The sequence below is a fragment of the Phocoena phocoena genome, chromosome 7 (assembly GCF_963924675.1).
Source record: "Phocoena phocoena chromosome 7, mPhoPho1.1, whole genome shotgun sequence".
Taxonomy (NCBI): Eukaryota; Metazoa; Chordata; class Mammalia; order Artiodactyla; family Phocoenidae; genus Phocoena; species Phocoena phocoena.
Genome location: NC_089225.1, coordinates 94,142,792 through 94,159,688, shown reverse-complemented (window position 1 = coordinate 94,159,688; position 16,897 = coordinate 94,142,792). Strand labels below are relative to the sequence as shown.

General features: G+C 48.6%; 1 protein-coding gene across 1 annotated transcript in view; it reads left to right on the top strand.

The window, feature by feature from the left end:
* MARCHF4 (membrane associated ring-CH-type finger 4) overlaps nt 1–16,172 on the top strand; it is a 102,191-nt gene extending 86,019 nt beyond the window's left edge. The window contains exon 4 of the mRNA XM_065880934.1: nt 15,805–16,172. Coding sequence (XP_065737006.1) covers nt 15,805–16,172 — 368 coding nt within the window. The remainder of the gene's footprint in view (nt 1–15,804) is intronic.
* The last annotated feature ends 725 nt before the right edge of the window (nt 16,173–16,897 follow it).

The window sequence follows — 16,897 nt, the reverse complement described above, 5'->3', positions numbered from 1 at the left end:
AATGCTATACAGACAGGCTCTGAAAGTTCACCCCTGCCTCACCCTGAGCTTCTGTACTCTCGTCTGTTTATGTATGTGTCTGTTCCAGGTAAGGTTTTGTTTTAAAACCTTCAGTGTTTTAGCAAAAGTTTGGAAACTCACCACTGCCGTTCCTGCTTGTTCCCTTACACCATTCCCAAATGTACGTTCCCTCCTCTTCCATTATGTTAGGTTGGTTGGTGGAGGGCTCTCTGTTTTTCCCAACAGATGACTGTGGCTGTCAACTCTGAAGTCTTCATCCAAGCGACTGAGGAGGTGGGGAATGACCCCGGTTTTCTCTGAGTCAATGAAGCATGCTCAAGCCCTGGTCATACACCCCAACCTGGACCTCTCAGGTTAGCCCCCAGGCTGCAGCACTGAGAGTACCAGAGCTCCACAGTTGTCCTCGCCGCACATCAGTTTGTGTATGATGTCAAATATGCTACACTACTCTGTTTGGCAAGAAAACATCTATTAGCTAGAATTGGGCTGAGAGGGTGTTCGTTTTCTTTGGGGTCTTTTAATACTGGGAGTCAGAGAGGCCTGGAGAATTGCATACTGATGACAGCAGCCAGAGACCGGTGACGCTGGAACTTGTAAACTTGTCTAAGCGTCTTGCTGCCTCTCCCTGCTGGCTAAACTCCACCCTAAGTACCTCCCCACTAAGTTCAAGAGCCTTTTAAATACTGCCCGTAGGCAGTGAAAGAAACAGACCGCCCAGGCTTGGAGGCCTGTGCAAGAGAGAGGACTGTGGATGGGGAGGAATTTGACTTTGAGGCGTTCTAATTTAGTTCCCTCTCCTACCAGACTCCTTTCCTACTCTTGCTGGGGCACAGGCTGTAGATGCCAAAAACCAGGTGTGTCTCCATATGGAGGTGTGTGGCTCTGGCATGGAGGTGGAAGCAGTGGAAGCCTTCCTGTAGGGGCCCTTCCAGCTGCCCTTCATTCTCCTTCAGGCAGGCTTTTGATCAGTCCCTGGTGTGCGCATCTGTGAGACATGCTTTCCTGTCACATGGTGTATGGATCAGCTTTGGCTGCAGTAACAAACATCTCCAAAATCGCACTGCCTCACAACAAGCATTTATGTCCCATTCATGGGTCTGCAAGACGGTTTGGTTCTGCTGGGCTTGGCTGGACTTAGCTTCTGACTGTGTATTGGGTTCAGGCCTTCTCCTCATGTTGGGGCCCAGGCTAAAGGAGCAGGGACTACTGGAGTGTGTTCTTCTAGCCAAGCACAGGAGCACAGGAGTGTGGGTGGAAACTTGCAGCGCTTCTCAAAGCTTCTGCTCAGTAGTGGCACCCTGTCCCTTCTGCCCACAGCCCATGGGCCAGTGACGTCACCAGTAAGCTCCTCACCTGGAGGGAGTGTAGTTGAGAGAGAGAAACATAAATACCATCTCCCAGTCAGGGCTCCATAGATTTGAAAACGGAGAGAACGGGACATAGAAAAGGATTGGTCATGTGATCGACCCGTGCAACTCCCTTGTTTTTTTGTGGGTTTTTTTTGCGGTACGCGGGCCTCTCACTGTTGTGGCCTCTCCCGTTGCGGAGCACAGGCTCCGGACACGCAGGCTCAGCGGCCATGGCTCACGGGCCCAGCCGCTCCGCGGCATGTGGGATCTTCCCAGACCGGGGCACGAACCCGTGTCCCCTGCATCGGCAGGCGGACTGTCAGCCACTGAGCCACCAAGGAAGCCCTGTTTGTTTTTTTTAGGAGATGCTGTCCATAGGAGAAAATGCTGGGAGACAAAGTTAAAAAGGGAGTAATATGTGATCTAGTTAAGAGAGTGGGAGGTGATGGGCTGGAGCTGGAATTCTTGTGGTGGTTGCAATGATGGATGATGATGATGATCAAGAGTAATGATGGTGGTTGTAAGGGTGAAGTTCAAGTACGAGACACTTCTCCTCCTCTGCCATGTTCTGGTCAGTTGCAGTGGGGGGGGGGGGAACACACAGCACTGCAAAAGTGGGTGTAAGGCCCACGTACCGCACACACACACACACAAAAAGTGGGTGTAAAAATATCAGCTTTTAAGGGCTCTCTGGAAGGGAAAATCAGGTGGAGCCTCTTTATTTTTAGGCTTAACTAGACACTCAGACTCACGGAACTACAAGAGAGCATGTTTGGCACCAGATTCACTTAGAGGAATGCAGGACAGGACCCACAGCCTCCATAAGGCAGGTCCAGCTTACCTCTGCAGGAGAGTCCTCGCCACACTCCCTATCCTAGTCTAGGGCTAGTCTCTCAGCCCCCAAATGATAGTTCAGAAACAAGGAGATGAGATCCACAACAGTGGGTCCATCTTGACCTAGTTTCCAGGGTCCCCGCAAAAGTCACACTTATTCACCAGAGTCACTGGACTCAGAAAGCCCAATGCTACAGCCTCCCAGCAGTATTCACGGTAAAGCACCCACCCGTCAGGGGTCACCTCCAACTTAGGCAATGCTATAACCCAGCTGACGCTCCACCTTCATCAGATTTTCAGGGGCAACAAACCAGAATGCCAACCCAGGGTCCAGTCTGCTCCTCTAGAAGGAGAGTGTGCCATAATTTCTCGCCTACACCTCCTGACTCCATTCATGAATCTGGACTTCTGGCCTGATTCACTGAACCAATGGGAGGCAGAGAAGCTAGAACAGGGACAGAGACCAGGCTGGGCCAGCCAGGGGGAGCCACGATGTTGTCCTTTTACTGCGCGAAGGTGGAAACCACAGAGAGCCACAGGGGGGGCACCTACAGATTTCTGAGGCAGTCACCAGCTTTAAAACTCAATCATTTAGCTCACTTCCATTGGAAAAGAGAAACTTTCCTTCCAGAAGTCCTGGGAGAGTGGAAGAAGATGATATGAAAAGGTGGGCAGAGGAAGAGCGGGACCCTCACCAGAGAGTGGGTGGAAGTGGAAATGAGGGAGGTGGGTGTTTTCAAGAGATGTTGGGTAAATAAAAATGTTGACTGAAAGAATCCATATCCATAGACCCAAGCTGCCTGGATAGATGGAGCAGTTTAGTACCTGGATAGAAATTTTATCCTCGGGAGAAAGGAAAATGAGTCTAGCCCCATGTTAGCTCAAGAGGTGGAGTAAGAAAGGAATAAGACCGTTTGTTAAAATAATTCTTTGAAGTTTCTCTACTTTTCAGACACCTTGGTCTATCCCCTAGACTGTTAAATGGCCTCAGATAGTATAAATCTGAGTAAACATAATATAGAGGTTTAATTAATCCTTAAAAGTGTATTTAGTTTTTCTATCAGAGTGGTGTGCTAAGGGAAAGTTGGTGAGAGTGGGAGAGGCACATGAGGAGAAACTTCACTGAGCACCAACACCAGCTCAGCAGATATTCTCTGCCATGAAGCTAAGAGGACGCAGAGTCTGGGACATGGTCAGCTTGCTGCTTGTGGAGCTCCATCAGCCCCATCCATGGCTGTGTCCACCTGGCTGGCCTCCAGGTCAATCAGTGAAAGCAGTGACTATCAGACAATGGCCTTTGGTTCTCACCAAAGGATTTTGCCTGAAACGGTTTCCAGGAAGGTCCGGATTCTCTGTTTGATGCAGCATGGGTCCAGGGTTGTGGACAATGTCTTTGGACTTGGTCATATCAGAGGGTTGTATATTCTGGGATATGGGCTGCCTCTACAGATTAAGCATCTCTTGGCTTACCGTCCTAACTCCCTAGACCAATCTGTGCCACTGTGAAAACCAGATGTAAGTTGCTGTAGACAGAGCAAACCACCAAACCCCTGCAACAGAGAGGAACTGAGAAAGGGGCCAACAACCCTAAAAGATAAGCAGGGGAAGTATTATCCATATTTAACAGGTGAGAATAGGTTTAAAGCAGTTGGGCTCCAGGTAACGTAACTAAGAGCTGGCAGAGCTGAGGACCGGACCACGAACTTCTGGCTCCAATCCCTGGGCACTTTTTACCGCCTATTTCATCTCTGATTGTGCTGTGAAATTGCAGATTCAGGGATTGGATGAGGAGGCAGGTTGAGGGGAAATTGGTCCAGTAATACCTTGACCCATAGAGCAATGGCTGGTAACAATAAGAAATTCAGTGAGCCCCAGCTGCTCCTGTCCCGTACTCAGGGTTTTGGAGGTTAGCCGTTGTTGCGCCTCCCTTTTAATCAGTGCTGTTCTGACACCAGCTGAGAGGGAGGCTTGAGAAGTTGAGATGAAATTTGGGTAGTTTGTCTCCCCATGACATTCTGGTGAAAGGTACTTGGGATGTGGGTGGCTAAATTCACTGGTTAGCATGAAATTAGGGAATCCATTCCTTCACTCAGAAATATTTATTGAAAGGGCACCTGCTCTCAAGGATCTTACACTTCACTGGGGAGGCAGACAAGGTGATTATTGACGGCAATAATAAGAGCTGGGACACAGAGATGAGTGAGCACAGGAAATGACTGGATCAGAGTGGGCTTGGGATGGTCAGATCCATTCATTCAGTATCATCTGTTGGATGTCTTGTTTTGTTCCTGAAACCAGGGAATATTAACACAGAGATGAATGAGACACAGTCCCTGCCCTCAAGGAGCTCACAGTCTACAAATAAATCACAACACAGCAGGAGTTTTACAAGATATAGAGGAAGGTAGAACCGAGCAGAGAGCAATTAACTCTCTCTTAGAGGTGTCCAAGAAGGGTTTCTAAAGGAAGGAACCCTATCCTTGAGCTAATTTTAAAAGATATGTCAAAATTTATCCAGGGGCTTCCCTGGTGGCGCAGTGGTTGAGAGTCCTCCTGCCGATGCAGGGGACACAGGTTCGTGCCCCGGTCCGGGAGGATCCCACATGCTGCAGAGCGGCTGGGCCCGTGAGCCATGGCCGCTGAGACTGCACGTCCGGAGCCTGTGCTCCGCAACGGGAGAGGCCACAACAGTGAGAGGCCCGCGTACCAAAAAAAAAAAAAATTTATCCAGAAGAGTGGAGAAGAACTTTCCAGGCAGAACATGTGTGGAGACACAGAAACATGCGAGAACAAGGTGTGCTTAGGAAACTTTGGGCAGATTTATATGGCTCGGTGCAAAGAGCCTGGGTGGAGAGGTGGGTCATGGGGATGGGGAGGTTGGCAAGAACCAGATCTCACAGATCACGACTCCTGTTGGTGACGGGGAGGGAGTGATAAGATTTTATACGGAGAAGAATTAGGACCAGATGTATGTTTTAAAGAGACAGCTCTGGTAGCTGTGGGGAGGATGGATCAGAGCTGGACAGACTAGACATTGGGAGAGGCCAGCTGGAAGTATGCTTGTAATAGTCTGAGCAAGAAGGAAAGAGATGCAAAACAGTGGCAATGGGGAAGAAGTGTATGGGATGACCTTGAGCAGCACATAGGATGTGGACTTGATAGGACTGTCTGAACTCCTTCAGGCAAGTGGGAGCCCTGGGGCTCTGGCTCGAGTGGGGACTAGGCGCCATTGCTGAGCATGAGGATGGGGTGGGCAATGGATGAAACAAATGGGAACCAAAGTAAATGTCTTCAGCAAAGGCAGCAAAAAAATAAAGGACCATCCTAAACCTAAAATCTAGGCAGAGAGGCAAGAGGCAGTTGCTAAGTCGAGAGTTTGCAGTAGAAGAGATGCAAGACACATGGAGGACATTATCTGCAAAGAGGAGAATGCAAGGCCAGGAAGGTGTCTCTTTGCTGGGGTAGAAAGAGGGAAAGGCTTTCTTTTAGTGCACAGATGGTCCCCTCCTGTGACATAGAGGAAGATGTAGAGGGCATTGAACCATTTCTGACTAGGGCTGGTAACTGATGGGAAGGGGGAGAGGTAAGGAAAGTAGGCAGTTGAAGACAGATTTGGAAGGCAGCAATTAGAAGCTGTGGATTTTGAATAGATAACTTAGGAGGAATGTTCAGAGAGTAGATGACTAAGGACAGAGACCCGGGCAACATTAAACACTTACGGGATGGAAGGAGACAGAAGATGAGAAAACAGCAGGAGAGACTGAGCCACAAAACCCAGAGAGCTGGGTCTCCGAAGTGGCAGGCGTGGTGCTACATAATGGTCTGGGACTGCATATTGCTCTGTTTCTTACTAACCTTTTGACCTTAAGTGATTTGCATAACCTCTCTCTGCTTTTGTTTTCCCATCTGTGAAATGGGCTGATAATACTGTCTTCAGAGGTTTGTTGAGAGGATTGAATAAGATGGCACGTGTAAAGGAGCAGGCACTTATACGTATCAGTGACCAGGGCAGGAGGTACTTGGTCAGGGTAGATTTCGAGGTAGACACTTAATAAAGGTATGCCAAAACAGTTAAAACCTGAATCCAGCCACAGCCTGGAGAGCCTGACCCGGAGTCCTCCCATAATTGAGAACCTGCTGTTATTTGGAGCAGTGCCTCTTCTGGAAGGTTTAGGCTCCCTCACCCGTGTCCCCTCAATGAGAAGATCTGATTACATCGAGCGTCCTCGTTCCACCTGCCTACTCTTCCCTCATCTCTAATGACGCTGTCTTCCCCGGCAGAGAAGTTGACAGAGCCACCCAGGAAACAAATGGGACATTCTCTGCTCCAGTGGGTCAAGTTATTAGGATTTAACAAGAGCAGATTAATTAAGGTCTCTGGCACCAAAAACATTTTTTTTTCACTCCACAGACCCAAGAGATTGGCCACCAAGAAGTCAGCTCTGCAAAAATGAGGACCTCATCCTCAACATGTTTGTTTTTCACTCGTGAGTGAAATAGGGTCAGGGTAAGGAAAGCGAGCAGGATTCTGAAGCTGCTCCAAATCTTTCAAACAGTGGCTTAGGGTAATTGATGAAATTATAGAAAGGTTTTGTTAAAACGTCCTCTGTGTACAGTATACTGAGTAACTTCCCTACGATTTAGAGGTACCTGATACCTGCCCTCTGAGATAAAGGGATTCAAATCCCAGTTTACAGCAAGTGGGCAGGGGGTGGGGGCAGCAGGGCTGTGAAAACGTTGTTTTTCAAACTTAATTTTAATTCATATTAACAAAAAACACATATATGCCGCAAGGATTCCTTCCCTCCCTCCCTCCCTCCCTCCCTCCTCCTGGGTAGAAATGACCTCATCTGTCAAACCTCTTAGTTCCCTGATTAGGAAACTGAAAATATGGAGGAGGCAGCCTGATGCAGCAGAAGAGACTAGGCAGCAGAAGACCTAGATCTGATAAGCAGATAAGCTACCAGCTACCTCTGTGTCCTGGGGCAAGTTACTGCCTCTCTCTACAACTCAGCTGACTTACCTATAAACTGAGAGGGTTGAACCTGATAACCTACAAGGTCCTTTCAGGTCTGACATTCCAGGATTTTTGAATTACTTCCATCGTGAGAGGTCATGACTGTCGGAGGTTGACAACTGTGACTGCGGGGATGGCCAGTACTGCTGGGCCAGGCCAAACAGCCCATAAGCATCAGCCACAGCAATGGGCCAGACGATGCTCAGCCCATGTTCTGTTACCTGCGTGTGGCTTGTCCAACTTCCTGGATTAGCTGTTAACTCATATCCCCCCACCCCCTTCCTTAAGCACCTCCCCTCCATCCCCCTACCCCCGCTTCCTGTACGTGGTCACCCCTCTCCACACCTGAGCTGCTGGATGCTCGGAGGATGAAGGTGACCGATTTAGAAGTAGACACGCCAAGCACTCACAGTCCCCCTCCAAGGAGACCCCTCGGGAGGCAGTTCAGTTATTCCAGTTATGCTGACAAGGCTCAAATATTTTAGGAACAGCTCTTAGGAACTGCCTTTAGTGCCTGCAGCGCATTTTGGGATAGATTCAGAAGTGGCAAGTCTGTCTATTGATGATGGTGGGTTTGTGGCTAGAAATAGCTGCAATCTGGTAAATAAAGTGGATGCTCAAGCCAGCTAATATATTTTGGGGACCACGTGAAGTGTGCCATTGAGCCACAACTGCTTTTTTCTGTGGCCCCTAATCTAGCACTGAAGGTATTTTAGTTAGGGTAACTCCAGTAGATAGAAACAAATTAAACCCCCAAATTCAGTGTTTTAACCCAGCAGAAGTTCCTGTCCGTGGGGGGGTTCTCCTCCACACAGTGATTCAGGGACCGAAGACCCTAGCGTCTTGTGGCTCCACAGTTCCTTAGGCTTTTGAATCTTTTACCTCCATCCACTAGAAAATACAAGAGGGTATGGATAAGGTGCATGCGTGTGCGAGCACACACCACACACACGCACATATACCTTTTTCCCCTCAGTACTCATTTCTTAAATCTTGGCTTCACTCATGCTCACATTCAGTGCCAGTCACCTAGCTCCACCTGAGTGCAGAGGGCTCTCAGAGCTCAGTTTCCTGTTCTGTAAGGTGGAGATAATATCACCTCCTTTATTGGGTTTGTGAGATAAGTTGACCATATTTGCAAAGCCTTTTTAGTGATAGGACATAGGAAACATTCAGTAAATATTGACTCTCATCACCAACACCGTCATCACCATCACCGTCACCATCACCATGACCTTCACGGTCACCACCCAGCGTGGCTGAGAAATGCAGTTCTGTTAGTATCTGTCCGGATAGTGAGAACCCTAAGCCTCATAAAAAACCCACAGGAAAAAAAATCTACAGTATCTTAGGGCAGAGGAAGTGATGAGAGTTGGCACATAGGGAGAGGGTGAGAAAGTGGGCAGAGAGGAAGTCTCCTTGTCCAGAGCCAGGCAGGAGATCAAGGGGTCCACAGGTGGTCCAAAGGAGATTTATGAACCCACTAAAACCATAACGACAGTTCATGTGTCTGGGTTTTTTTCCAGGAATATGGTCCTTAGCTTTCATCAGATCCTCAAAGGGGCACATGATCTAAAAGATTAGGAACAACTGGGCTACAGGGAGGCTGTCCCTCCTTCAGTGAACGCTCGAAGACCTGTTGTACAAAGTACAATTTTAGGAGCTGTCGGAGTCCCGGAGGAAAGAGTAGCAGTGGGTGGCTGTCTTGTCTCCTAGAATCACAGAAACGCACTTCCAGGAACGGACCTCTCAGTTACACCAATGCAAGGATATTTGGGACATGTGTAGAATCAGCTGGTTTCCAGAGCTCCTTTCAGGTCTAGCATGTTATTCATCTATAAACAATGAGTGAGGATTGGGAAGGACACTTAGGAGACAGAAGAACAGGTGCTCGTCGCTGGGAATGGGGTTGGCAATAAAGGAGGAGGAGATATGAGTGGGCTTCTTCTGTCCTGTAATTTCCCCCAGACAATCAATGTGGCATTGAGTGTAAATGTGTGTCCGGCACAGTGCAAGCATCAGCACGCAGGATTCATTGCCTCATTTAATCTCATAACTACCCTATAAGCAAGGGGATAGCAGCTCCCACTTTCTGATGAGGAAACTGAGGCTCAGCACGAGGAATTAACTTACCTCAAGCCGCAAGGCTAGTAAGTGGTAGGTACTCTAAATGTTCAATACATGTTCATCAGTGAGTTGACCCTCAATTGTGGGACCCAAAAGTCTTTGGGTCTAGGAGAGGAAGTATCCATTTCTTCAGCTGCCTGAGCTTTTCATGTCTGTCACATCTGGAAATAGAGTATTTTTTTTAATTACCTATAGCTCTTTGATCAAAATTTGGAGACTTCCGTGAGGCAGTAGGTCTGGATGAGGACCATGTTCTCAGCAGTGCTGCTCAAGTGTGGTCCATACATCAACATCACCTGAGAGCTTCTTAGAAATGCAAATTCTTAGTCCCCATCCCAGACCTACTGAGTCAGATTGTCTGGGGGTGGCGCCCAGGAGTCTGTGTTTTCATAAACTCTCCGGTTTGAGAAACGCTGTTCTAGAGTTAGTTGTCTGCAACCTTTATGCCACTTAAACTAGGATACTAGTAGGAGAAGAGGTGAGGGTGGGAAGCAGGATTTGGTGTCACTGAGGGGACCAGAGCTCTTCTCTGCATACTTCTCAGTCAACCTTGGCCTATTAACTCCGTACATCTTGGGAATCTGTTTTTGTTCCATCACACGTGCTCATAGAAACACACAGTAGGTTCAGGAAATGCTAACTAAACAGAATTAAATTGTATCTCACCGCTGTGCACACAGCAAGAACCAAAGGCCAAAATTCAGCAGTGGAGGATTGGGATACCACGTCAGGGAGAACTCCCTGACAGCACCGTGGTGAGTTAGGGGCAGGGGGCTGTGCAGGCAGGACAACCTGCTCACAGTGGCCACCTTCCCTCCCATCCTCATGGGCCGAGCAAAGGGCCATTTCAGCTGGAGGCTCGGGGAGAGATACGATGACAAATGAAGGCTTCCAACATCTTATGGAGCCTACAGGAAGAGGGCCCCTGAAAGATGGAGGCGTGAGAAAGAGGAATATTTGGGACATGTGTAGAATCAGCTGGTTTCCAGAGAAAAAAATGTTCTTCTAGAACTGTATCAGTGAATACAGCCCAGGGTTGGGCCCCTTGTTAGGTGGGTACGAGATAAATTAAATAGAAAACCCCAGAAAGGGACTCAATCAAAATGTGTTGAATTTCTGATATTGCCATGCATTCTAATTTTCTATTTTGTTTTTCTACTACTTCCCCGCCTCCATTCACCAATAGCCTTCTTTCCTCCTGTTCTAACTTTAGTCTCTCTTTCTCTCTATCCATTTTCCCATTCATCTTCTTTCTCTCCCATCTCTTCAACTTTGCCCACTTGACCTGTCCCTATCAAATGAGTGCCACCCATCTTCCCTCATTAAAAAGATTCTGCGGCTCAAGGAATGGATAAGTAATCTGTAGAGCAGGAAGCAGAGAGAGGGCTAGGGAGTGGATGCGAATGAGGTAGTTTGTGCTTTTCCAACTTTTGCCAAACAAGCATTATCTACAAAAACAGGTGCACCTTCCTTCCCTTCAGCCATCTATCCATTAAAATGGTTTAATTATTTCCTGAACACTAGACAGATAATGAGGAGGTAGCATTCAGACCAGAAATTTAAGCCACGCTCTTCAATCAGGGTAAAATTGTCTGATTAAGAAGCTAATTAAGAATCGAGTGTAGTGACTCTTATTGGAAACAGTGAGTTTGGGGCTTCAGAAAATCCTGATTCCCCCCCCACCCCCACAAAGGCCCCTATGTCCTCCATCATCACCAAGGCTTCATTAAGCTCTCAATACTGTATTAGCTGCCCAAGCCTCAACCGTATCTGATCCCTGTCCTCGACGGGCTTACAATCTAGGGGAAAGGGCATAACAGTGTTCAAACAAGGCTTGTGAAATAAATGAACAAGTGAGCACTGCAGTGCCAAGGGTGCATAGGCATGTATTCAAAAGGTTGAAGGAAGCGATGAGAGTTGGCACATTGGGAGAGGGTGAGAAAGTGGGCAGAGAGGAAGTCTCCTTGTCCAGAGCCAGGCAGGAGATCAAGGGGTCCACAGGTGGTCCAAAGGAGATTTATGAACCCACTAAAATCATAACGACAGTTCACGTGTCTGGGTTTTTTTCCAGGAATGTGGTCCTTAGCTTTCATCAGATCCTCAAAGGGGCACATGATCTAAAAGATTAGGAACAGCTGGGCTACAGGGAGGCTGTCCCTCCTTCAGTGAACGCTCGAAGACCTGTTGTACAAAGTACAATTTTAGGAGCTGTCGGAGTCCCGGAGGAAAGAGTAGCAGTGGGTGGCTGTCTTGTCTCCTAGAATCACAGCGTGTTGGAGGTTGCAGAGGCTTTGAGATGTTCCCATCCAGTCTCTTTGCTTGACGTGGAGTTGGCTGGAGTGACTCATTGCTGTTTGCTCCTATGAATCAGCTCTTCCTCGCAGGGGACAGATCAGCCGCCCCTGGATTTACAGCGATGCAAGAGAATCCCACTGTACCTCATCCCCAGTCATCTCACTCACCGTGAGTCCAGCCTCCCAAACCATCTTCACCATATGGACAATCATCCCTTTCCTATGTTTCTCATCCTTTTACTGGCCCTTTCTTCCCAGCCCTTCCACATGCCCTCTGGACCTCATCATCCACCACTGGCAACCTCTCTTCCGAACGTTCCTTTCCTCATCCTTTAATTGAAATAAAGCTGTCTCCTGAGGACATTGTTTCTTGCATGGCTGTCTTAAGTGGTGGCTGCCCTGTCTCCAGGACACTGTATCCTGGGGGCCTGGAGGTGGGGTGAGTCCTCCTTTCTCCCCATTACCATCTGCAAACTGCCTCTCTTCCTTTATCTTTCAGAAGCCCCAGCTCCTTTGAAGTGAATGTCATCATACTTCTCCAGCCCTTTGACCTTCTTGATGCTGCTGGCTGCTGACTGCCTACTCACTCCTCACATCCCCTGTGCACCTGGCTCACACACTCCCTCCCACCATACCTGTCTCAGCATCTCTGTAGATCAGTGGTCCTTGGAAGAGGTGTTCCCATCCCCTAGGGGGCATTTTGCAAATGTATGAGGTTTTTGATTTCTTTTCTAAAGTGGCTGTGCCCCAGCATTTATATTGAAATTTATATTATCGTGTTATAAAATGACGTCCCCTTTGTTCTTCTTTATATAATCTGTTAGGGCATTATATTAATTAAAAAAAGAAACCATAGTAGCTTGGATTATTTTGTAAGTTTCATTTCAGAACAGAAAAGGGGATATTAAAATATATTTGTTATAATTTGTTATAAAAAGGGGGCATTTGGTCTGATAGAACTGAGGATGTTCTATCAGAGGATGAGGATGGCTGATGCAGATAATCTAGCCAACTCCCTGCCTTCCTCATTATTCCGGAACTTTCCCTCCAGCCCACCTCAGCCCCGTTCAAGTGGTCACTCCCTAGTGCTCATTATGGCCGAGAACCCCATCCCTTCAAAATCTGGATTTAAACACCCCACTCTCTGATCATCACCCCCTATCCTTGTAGTTCACTGACTCTAGCAATTCTCCAAATTCATAGAAACCTCTTGGCATTGACCCTATCACTTTCCACTTCTCCATTTTCATTATTCCTTGTCCCTTTGTGTTCTTACTTCCATCCTTCCCGGTCTAGACTCCATGGGCCAACATGATAACTGCTCCCTTTGCAAACATCCATAATTCTCATGTCCCACTCTCTCTCCTGCCATACTTACCTGGAAAGACAGTCTATGCTAATTAAAACCACCCAACCAATGACTAGACCCACTTTAAGTTGTGGCCATAAATCTCAGATAGGTGCTCAACCCTGTCAGATAATTCTACCACCTCTCCCTTGTAAATTCATTCTCTCACTCTGCAAGATAATTATTTTCCACCTTCTCTTCTCCCCACAAATCTTCAACACTTTCCTGCCTTATCCCTTCCCACCTTAGCTGATGACTTCATGGAAGAAACAGGTGCACTTGGATGAGAGCTACCTATTTTCCCACTATTGCATCTTTCCTCCTACCTCCTCTGTGCCCACCAAGCTAATTTCGTCCTCATCCTCATTGCACTTGAGCTGACCTCTCAACAGCATTTCCAGGAGTTATCATACTCTCTTTCATGAAACATGCCCTTCTCTAGACTTCTGGGTCTCCACACTTGCTGGTCTTGCTTCTACACTATTTATTGCTCCTTCAGAAACTCCCTTCCCGGCTCTGCCTCCACCAAACCTCCATATTACCAGAAGCTTCAGGCAAGACCTCTCCCTAAGCTTCAGACTCATACGTCCAACTGCCTACCTAGCCCTTCTATTGAGATTCCTATCAGGTGTCTTAAATTTACCGTAACCAAAATATAACTATTAATGAATGTAGTAGGCTGAATAATGATCCCCCAAGACACCCAGGTCCTAGTCCCTGTTAATGTTGCCTTATATGGCAAAGGGGACTTTGCAGATGTGACTAATCTAAGAATCTTGTAACAGGTAGAGTTTCATGGATTATTCAAGTGGACCCAATGTGATCAAAGTGTTCTCATAAGAGAAAGGCAGAGGGAGACTCAATGACAGGAGAGGAGTAGGAGATGTGACATCAGAAGAAAAGGGCGGTGATGCAAGGAAGTGGCAAGGAACACAGGCAACTTCTGAAAGCTGAAAAAAGGCAAGGAAATAGATTCTCCCCTCAAAGCCACCAGGGAAAAAACAGCCCTGCTGACACTTTCACTTTAGCCCAGGGACACTGATTTTCCGACTTCTGATTTTCAGAACCGCAGGAGAATACATCTGTGCGGTTTCAAGCCACTGAATATGTGGCGATCTGTTACAGCAACAATTGGAAACTAATACAGTGGCTGCCACCACCACACAGATCCGCACCCCTGACCCTCACGCCTACCGTACCTCAGTCAATGACACCAATACTCATCTAGCTGCTGAGGCCAGAAGCTTCAGAGTTTTCTCTTGACTCACCTCACCTGCCAGCAAGTCTGTCAGCTCTGCCCCCAACATACATCCTGACTCCAGTGGCCTCTCACTTCCTCCGCCGCTACACCTTAGTCTAAGCGTCCATCATTGCCGAGTTGCATCACTACATCACTTCCTCGGTCTTCGGCATCTACTCTTGGTCCCTCTTCAGTCTATTGTTTCACAGGAACCAGGATGACCTTTCTGAAGGGTATATCAGACCACATCGTCCTCCTATTACAGCCCTTCAATGGCTTCCCCTTATACTCAAGATAGAATATAAATCCCTTGTCATGGCCTATAAGGCCTTATCATAGACTGGCCACTGACCCCCATCTCCCTGCACTGCCCACTCATTCACTCATTCCCTGCGCCCTGGCCACACTGACCTCCTTTCTGAGCCGGGTGCCTTCCATTCCCACTTCCTGGCCTTTGTGCCTACAGCTCTTACCACTAACGTGCTCTCTCTCCAGACTTTACATGGATCCCTCCTTCTCATCATTTAAGTCTCAACTCAAGGGAATTCCCTGGTGGTCCGGTGGTTAGGACTCAGCGCTTTCATGGCTGTGGCCCAGGTTCAATCCCTGGTCGGGAAACTAAGATCCCACAAGCTGCGTGGCCCGGCCGGAAAAAAAAAAAGAAAAAGAAAGAAAACGGAAAAAAAAAGAAATTAAGTCTCAACTCAGATATCACCTCCCTCACAAGCCCTTACTACCGTCTCCATCGAACAGGACTCTCAGTGTCTGCAGGCAGTGGCTACTTCCCCCTGTTTTATCTTCCTCATAGCATGTGTCCGTGCCTGAAATAGTCTTATTGGTTTGTTTCCGTGTCTGTTGTGTGTCTCTCCACTCCAGCTCTCTGAGGGCAGGACTCTGCCTGTCCTGTTCACTGCGCTATCCCTAGTGCCTAGCACATAGTAGGCACACAATATTTAGTTTCCTGGTTGTCTGACACAGCTCGTTTCTGACTCTACACTGCCCCTGGCCAATAGAACCATGCCAGAGTTCGCTCTGCCAGCAATGTGTGTATATTAGTAGCACTGGGCTTTTTGTTAAATAGCCAAGAGGTGATCGGTGGAATTTGGGACATTCAGCAGATATGGAATGACCATAGGGTTTCTTTTATGGTAAAGGCACGGGATTCAGTCAACATCTGCTAAGTGCCAGGTGCCACAGACACAGGGCAGAGGGAGAAAAAGATATTTGTATTACGCCTTAATGGACAATGAATTTGGATATTGTCAGGCCAAGGAGAAGGAGGGATAGAGCAGAGGCAGAGGAAAAAGCACTGCATGTATGTGCCCCACTATTTCGCACCCTCGGTGTGGCGGCCTTCCACAGACTCCCAAAGACTTGCTGAGCCTAGAAATGTAAGGATGGTTGCCGTGTGGCCCAGAGCTGAAAGGTAGGTTTGAAAAGAACAAATCAAACCAATATAAATCTGGCTTACCCAATGCCTATACTCACTTATAAACAGAGGGAGACTCGTTTCTCCCGGCAGTGAGCTGCTATCTCTTACTCGCCTTTGTTTTTCTCTTCTCCCTGCTGTCCAGGCCTCATCATCCATGAGGGACCCTCCGTGTACCGCATCTTTAAACGGTGGCAGGCTGTCAACCAGCAATGGAAAGTGCTGAACTATGACAAGACGAAAGACCTGGAGGATCAAAAGGCAGGAGGCAGGACCAACGCCCGGATGTCCTCGTCCACCCAGGCCAACGCGCCCCCCTCCGGAGAGGAGGCTGCGGGCACCGCTGGCCCTGAGGAAGGCCCTGCCCGGGCGGCGGGCCACCCCCCAGGCCCTCTGTCCGATCACCACTGTACTTACACCATCCTGCACATCTTGAGTCACTTAAGACCTCATGAACAGCGGACCCCCCAGGGCGGCAGCCGAGAGCTGGTCATGAGGGTCACGACGGTGTGAGAGGAGAGACCTGGGAGGGAGCTGTGACCACACACGCACGCACGAGAGCGAGGAGAGCAGGGGCCGGGGAGGGCCGCCCCTGACAGGACGCCATCTGGGGAGCAGGTGTGGGGAGGCATGGAGGCACCCCAGGGGCCAGAGGGCAGGCGGCGGGGGGTGGGTGCCTTGATGGGCCTGGGGGCAGGACTGGAGCTGGAGGGAGGCTGGCGCTGTGAGCGGTTTCCTGATTTCCAACCGGTCAATACCATTCTCCAACAAGCACGAGGAAAACCAATACAAACTCAGCGACGAAGTGCAATACATACCGAGCCTCACAAAACACAACAGCTGAGGCACCCAGATGTGCCCCCCTGTGCAAAACACCTGGGAGAAGTGGTGGCTGGGGAGGGCTAAGCTGCGTGTCTGGTGGTGGTGGTGCCCACATGTGCACGTGTGGGAAGGAAAAGCACTTGTAGCCGGCCTTGTTTTACCTTTGAGTTTGCTTTGGTTTCTCCCTGGGCTGTGTTCCAGGGACAGTTGGGGGGAGGGAGAGGGATGGGTGGGAGCTGGCAGAGATGAGATTCCTAGCATTTGTGGCCCCTGGGCTCACCTGGGTGGGCAGGATTCCTGACTCAGGCCTCGGGGGCAGTGGTGCAGGGAGGGAGGTGCTGACCTGAGCGGCCAGAGGGAGGGGGGTTTCTTCCCCTTCCAAACCTTTCAAACTGGGAACTCCCAATTTCAGATGG